This window comes from Bombina bombina, chromosome 10 (genome assembly GCF_027579735.1).
Source record: "Bombina bombina isolate aBomBom1 chromosome 10, aBomBom1.pri, whole genome shotgun sequence".
Lineage (NCBI taxonomy): Eukaryota > Metazoa > Chordata > Amphibia > Anura > Bombinatoridae > Bombina > Bombina bombina.
The window spans coordinates 59,541,283-59,548,605 of NC_069508.1; the positions used below are offsets into that span (position 1 = coordinate 59,541,283).

At 37.4% G+C, this 7,323-nt stretch overlaps 1 protein-coding gene across 1 annotated transcript; it reads right to left on the minus strand.

Moving 5' to 3' along the window:
• Window positions 1-2,777: 2,777 nt before the first annotated feature.
• On the minus strand, window positions 2,778-6,974 carry LOC128640707 (DNA-dependent metalloprotease SPRTN-like). Its single transcript, XM_053693134.1, has 4 exons — window positions 6,811-6,974; window positions 4,455-4,554; window positions 4,222-4,347; window positions 2,778-2,996 (listed from the first exon to the last, which is right to left on the minus strand). Exons 1-4 carry the CDS (start codon window positions 6,972-6,974, stop codon window positions 2,778-2,780), a joined length of 609 nt encoding a protein of 202 aa, XP_053549109.1.
• Between the last annotated feature and the right edge of the window lie 349 nt (window positions 6,975-7,323).

Sequence of the window (7,323 nt, forward strand, 5' to 3'; positions counted from 1 at the left end):
GAGTAAGATTTCTCAATTTTCACCACGTAAGTCCTTACGCTGTATATTGGATACCAAACTGCGCGGGTTTGGTATACCTGTCTATGGCCCAAAAAACTACGGGCGACGGCAGAAATATACGGGCGTAACTTCTAGGTTATGCCGTATATAGGATACCAAACCAGCGCAAAATTCAGCGTCGCCGGCATTTGCGGGCGACGCTGCATATCGGATCGGGCCCCAGATGCGTATAGGGGTTTTACCTAATAGAACGAAGTAGAGTACTATGCAGTAATTTAAGCGGAACGGAAACAAATTGGCTTATTATGGTTCCGCTTTTAGTGTTCCTAGTGTATCGCGCATGCGCTAATGGCCGTGAACGCGCTTTGCATTGAAGTAGGAGAGATGGGATATCACTGGCAGCTAGTTTGAAGAAGAAGCTCTATACGTCACGGTGGGGGGAGTTAAACAGCCATATTAGGACACCAATTTTGAAGTTATCGTAGACAATTCAACAGTGAAGGCAGGAAGTAAGAGAAAGGGGGCACGTTGCAGCTTGATCTTTATTTATAGTTTTTCAACATAGATTAATGTTGTGGGCAGTGTTGAATGTCCCTTTAAAATTCTATCTACAGGCTACTAAGGATTTTCGCCAGTCTTCTGCCCTGTTTGTTTGTTTCTCAGGTAAGCGTAAAGGTCAGAAGGCCACATCTACTTTTCTTTCCCTCTGGTTGAGAAGTATGATTCGTTTTGCATATGAGACTGCTGGACAGCAGCCTCCTCAGAGAATTACGGCTCATTCCACTAGGGCTCCTCTTCGTGGGCTTTCAAAAATGAAGCTTCTGTGGAACAGATTTGCAAAGCAGCAACGTGGTCCTCTCTGCATACTTTTTCCAAATTTTATACTTTTGCCTCGGCTGAGGCCTCTTTTGGGAGAAAGGTTTTTCAAGCGGTGGTGCCTTCTGTTTAGGTCTGCCTGTCTTGTTCTCCCTCCCTGTTCATTCCGTGTCTTCTAGCTTGGGTATTGGTTCTCACTAGTAATTGGAATGTTGTTGTGGACTCTCCATGTCTTAGGAAATAAAATAAAATTTATGCTTAACTGATAAATTTCTTTCTTTCCAGACATGGGGAGTCCACGACCCTACCCTTTTGATTAGACAGTATTTTTTGCTAAACACCAGGCACCTCTACACCTTGGTTTCCATTTCCCTTCGGCTGAATGACTGAGGGTTATAAGTTAGGGAAGTGACACTTAATTCAGCTCTGCTGGGGGGCTCTTTGCCACCTCCTGCTAGCCAGGAGTGAATATTCCACTAGTAATTGGAATGACGTTGTGGATTCTCCATGTCCGGAAAGAATAAAGTTTATCAGGTAAGCATACATTTTATTATTTATGTATATATACACATATTAACACATAAATATATATGTATATATTCATATACTATAAAAGGAAATAAGAAAACAAGGCGCCACTCCCCTAAGCGTAGTAAGTAAAATCACAAAGGGTATTTATTACAAATAACAATTAAAAACTCACAGATTACAACCTCAAACATTTGTGGGGTATGATTCAGGCACTGTTCAACTGTTTTATCTGTATTTTGGCCTGTGGTAGCCGTGGATTATCGTAAGGACATGATCCCCTTCAGTGAGCACAGGAAGTACTTTTTACATATCTTATGTACGACTGTGAACGAAGCAAACATTCCTGGAACTCTGCCACTGTTGTCCTTGGATATCGTTGAGAGACCTATACGGTTTCCCAGTGCCTGAATCATACCTCACAATTGTTTGAGGTTGTAATCTGTGAGTTTTTAATTGTTATTTGTAATAAATACCCTTTGTTATTTTAATTACTATGCTAAGAGGAGTGGTGCCTTGTTTTCTTATTTCCTTTTATAGTTATTACCCGGTCTCCAGTTCCATGACTTACAAGAGGCAGCAACTCCAATCACCTGCAGTTTGCTGTGCACAGAATTCAGCATATCCTTTTAGTGATTTAGTGAAAATATATAACTTAGACTTCAAACTAAATTTGCATAAACATTTTAATGAAATGAGTGACATAGGTTGTTGCTGCTGGATGTCTTGTATTTGGAGCAAAGGATAGAATGGATCGCCGTCAAGATGAAGATGACAAATTCCTGCTGATGTTTCTATCCACAGAGTTACCTATAAGAAGAAGCTGAATGTCATTATGTTTGTAGTTTTCTCAGTATTTATTCACACTCCTTTAGTTAAGTATTTCAGTGATGCTGTATCAAGGTAAAGTCAACTTGTTACTCTCATCGTACCTGTGTGTGTCCAAAATGACCTGAAGCTGTGCCCTGCAACCCCATGGTCTGTTAGGCAACTAGGGATTGTTGTTGGATCAGAGGATAGAAGGGATTGGTGTCATGATGATGATGACATCCCTTTAGATGTTGCTCACTTCTGATTGTCTGTAAAAGAAAGTTCAGTATAATTAAATTTTTTCCAAGTACTTTTATTCTCACTCATTTGGTTAGGTATTTCAATAATGAGGAGAAAAGGTAAAGTCAACCTGTTTCACTTGTACTGTTGTGCATGCAAAATGATCTTAAGCTGTATCCTGCAACAGCACTGTTTTATGGTATTTGTTACTTCATTATTTAACACTACAGGGTACAGCTACCATCATTTTTATCAGAGCGCCCATTGTTATAAAATAATACTAAAAAGATGCATTAAATGACAATGCATAACATATAAATAAACCTCTAGATAACAAATCCATCATTTAGAGATGGGACTACTCTACCTTTTTATGGCACAGATTATGGTTTAGATTTTCCTAGAAGGTCATCAAGGTCTGGCCTCTGCACCTTCTTAAACTTCCCTCCACAGTTGGTCTTGTGCTGGTCCCACCATGATGGTTTTGCACGAGAGTATGGGACACAGAAACCATAATAGGGCTTCTTGGTGTTGCAGGGTCCATCACACCGGTACCACTTGTTGTCATAAAACTCAACTTCCTTATGGAAGGTATGATAGGTCTGTAAACACATATAGACAACAAATTACATACAGTATGTATAATTTTATCTGCAAAAAGGAAGCAGAAGCATATAAATGTCTCACCAAATAATAATAATAATAATAATAATCTCAATCTATTACTATGGAACAGTGCATAATGTCACATACATAAGGGTCACAGATTCAAATGGATTGTAACAAAGGCCACAGTAATAGTACAAAGCTAAAATGATATTGCTAAAGCCTACCCTAGTGTATATTCCTGCTAAATATATTAGCTCCTTACTGACCAATTTGCAATACATCTCTAAGCAAAGATCCAAACCTGCCAACATTTCCTGGCTAGTGTCTGAGACAGTGAGTCTGGGGGCAGAGACAGAGCTATCCCTTGGACACCGTGTCAGTGGCTATGAATGGAGTCAGGGTATTAGGTGTATAGGTTGGGGCATGGTATAGGAGCTAAACTAGGCATAGCTGGGTGGATAAGGCCAACAGTGTTTTTCAACTCCAGTCCTCAAGTACCCATAACAGGACAGATTTTCATTATACCTTAAAGGGACACTAAACCCCAAAAAAATTATTTAATTATTTAGATAGAGAATACAATTTTAAAAAAAACTTTTTAGTTTACTTCTATTATCTAATCTGCTTAATTTTTTAGATATCATTTATTGAAGAAAGAACAATGCACATGGGTGAGCCAATCAGATGAGGCATCTATGTGCATCAGCCAATCAACAGCTACTGAGCCTATCTAGATATGCTTTTTGGCAAAGAATATCAAGAGAATGAAGCAATTAGATAATAGAAGTAAATTATAACATTTTTTAAAACTGCTTGCTCTTTCTAAATCATGAATTTAAAAAAATGGGTATCATGTCCCTTTAACTAGAGCACAGGTGACATAATCAGCTGATGGGTGAGAGAGCAGATTAGTAACCATGGCTACTGATCAGCTGATTATTTCACCTGTGCTCTAGATAAGGTATCATGAGAATCTGGCCTGTCAGCGGTACTTGAGGATTTGAGTTGAGAAGCACTGGATTAGGGCACAACAAAAAACTGATGTGATAACATTTCTGCAAAAATAAGAATATTGCAAAAAAAACTTGTAATTTAATTTTAAAAGCACAATTGTGTATTTTAAATGCACTTTTATTTACTTTTATTGTTAGATTTCTGTTCTATGCTTTATAAATATAACTTTCCTGAAAAACGAAATAAAAAAGCACATTCACTTACGGTAATGTGGAATCTGCAGGCGGTATTTATTCTCTGCATGTGGCTGCAGAACACTGGCCCATGCATGTCACTTTCCTTTATGTTATTTATACATAAATACGCATGAATCATTTCATGCAAAAGCGACTGTAAAATAGAAAATGGTGAATTATTAAACTTCATTTATATGAAGAAAAAAAACAGCATCAGCTGACAATAAATGATTTCACTTTTTTAATTAAATCATTTTTTACCTCAATAAGATCTTTCCTGCTCCTCCGTTTAAGCAAAGGTTTGCTTAAATTGATGGTGCATTTGCCAGATTTCCGTTGATAGCTACACAAACCAGCACACCTGAAATAAAAGATGATGGCATATAAAAATGTTAGAATTATTTTATAAGCTAAATTAGCAGAACTAAAAAAATAATTAGCCCCATCCCACAATTCAGGATATTAAAGAAAAGTATGAAAGTATCTATATACAGCAGATAATGAGGTCTACTATATGATATATCATATGATATACCAGGTGTGTTCTATTAGAGTATATAGAGATATGTGTTATAATTGGTCACCTATATACTGTACCATACAAACAAGTGAAGCCTATAGTTCTCTCCTTACTGTTGACGGCATATTTGTTTACCCCCCATAAAAGCCAAGTATAATTTCTGTACAATTTGCCTTGCATGGCTTTTGAGGAGGTTTTACATTTGAAGACTTTCCATTGGAAAACTCTGTGATAACAAATTATCATACTTATTCAAAGCATTATTATCAGTAGAACAGCCAATCAAAAGCCATAGGGGCATATGTATCATGCTCCGTATGGAGCTTGATGCCCCGTGTTTCTGGCGGTTATGAAGCAGCGGTCACAAAGACCGCTGCTCCATAACCTGTCCACCTGCTCTGAGCAGGCGGACAGACATCACCGGAAATCAACCCGATCGAGTACGATCGGGTTGATTGACACCCCCTGCTGGCGGCCTATTGGCCGTGAGTCTGCAGGGGGCGGCATTGCACCAGCAGCTCTTGTGAGCTGCTGGTGCAATGCTGAATACGGCGAGCGTATTGCTCGCCGTATTCAGCGAGGTCTGGGGGACCTGATCCGCACTGTTGGATCAGGTCCGCCAGACCTTCATAACTAGAGGCCATAGCATCTGCTCCACAAACAGAAGTAAAAACCTCTAAACCAGGCAGCTAGAGCGCAGTCGCCTTTCTGTCTATGGGGCAGGCGATGCGATATTAAATATTATGTTCTGGATGCTAATGCTGCCTTGGAAAACAAAAAGGCTTAAAGGCATTTAAAGGGACACTGAACCCAATTTTTTTCTTTCATGATTCAGATAGAGCATGCAATTTTAAGCAATGTTCTAATTTACTCCTATTATCAAATTTTCTTCATTCTCTTGGTATCTTTATTTGAAAAGCAAGAATGTAGATATAGATGCCGGCCCATTTTTGGTGAACAACCTGGGTTGTTCTTGCTGATTGGTGAATTAATTTAACCGACCAATAAACAAGCTCTGTCCAGACTTCTGAACCAAATAATAGCTTAGATGCCTTCTATTTCAAATAAAGATAGCAAGAGAACGAAAAAAATTGATAATAGGAGTAAATTAGAAAATTGCTTAAAATTGCATGCTCTATCTGAATTACAGAAGAAAAAATTTGGGTTCAGTGTCCCTTTAATCCTTATATTAAAGATTACATTCTACTGCTATTTTAGTTATGATAATAGTGCAAAATTCACAATATAAAGTATAGTGTAGTATTAATTGGGTATTTGTTACCTCTAGGAACTTAAACTTTTACCTTAACATATTTTTGGTGTGTGTGTAGATATATATATATATATATATATATATATATATATATATATATATATATATATAAAATACCGTCCTTTAATCACAGGATATACCCTCCCAAGGTCGTTTGCCTGGGTGCAGTGATGTTTTGAATATCTCCAGTACAAATAACAGCACTCTCAGGTCTTTCGTTAAATTGAGAGTGCTGTTATTTGTACTGGATATATACATATATACACACACACACACTATATACTTATATACGCACACACACACACACATATATATATATATAAACACACATACATAAATATATACTTATATACGCACACACACCAGACAATAAGCTCTATCTGCATGCCAAAATATAAAGTTTGCTGCAGCTGTTTTGCTTTAACTTAGGCTATTCGTTTCATTATATTAAAAAGTACATTTTCTTCTACACTAAAAAACTGCAAACTGATATAATAAGTGCTGTTATGTGGCTACCATATTTTTTGGCTGCAATTTAATGTTGACACTATTCCTTAAGATTATGGCTCAGATCTTGGCCATATTCTACCATCAATGATCCTTTAGATTAACATGATCACATTTGAAAATGTAGTTCCTCATGACAACAATCAGTATTATTTATTTATTGTATTATTTAACACAAAATGTGGTTGACATGAACTGATTAGTCTGTTTTCTAATAAGCCTAAAAGTATAAATCATGTATTACTTCCCCTTTGTAAGACCTTATTGTAAATCTATAATAAATACAAAGCCCTTCTCCCTCCATGTTCTCAACTTACATCACCATAAGAGGTTTGCTACTCCACTTGACTTTGACTCCACTCAACTGTCCCCAAAAGTACCACTGGTTCAGCAGATCAAACAATTTTAAGATGTCTGGGGATGGATCTGCTACTTCTTCATCAGAGATCTTCTTGCTGCCAGTTGAACTGGTGGCAGCCATGCCTGGATAGGCTCTCAAACTACTCACTCCACTCAGCAATAGAAATTGTCTTCTCAACACCTGAGAACACACGCCTCACTACTAACCCTCACCATTTGGCAGTTGGTGGCAAGAATTTATAGCCAGCATGGAATTGTGATGGCATTGCTTAGAACACTCCATTGTTATGGTTCATAGAGCAGCACTACATTGTCATGACAACAATATCAACACTCCATTTTCATTACTTAGACTTTAAATACATTTTTTGTAAATACTATCTCTGTTATAATGCTGTACACTTGTTTAAGAAATAAAATAAATTATTTAACACATCATCTAGCCATTAACAACTAGTCCTGAAATAGGT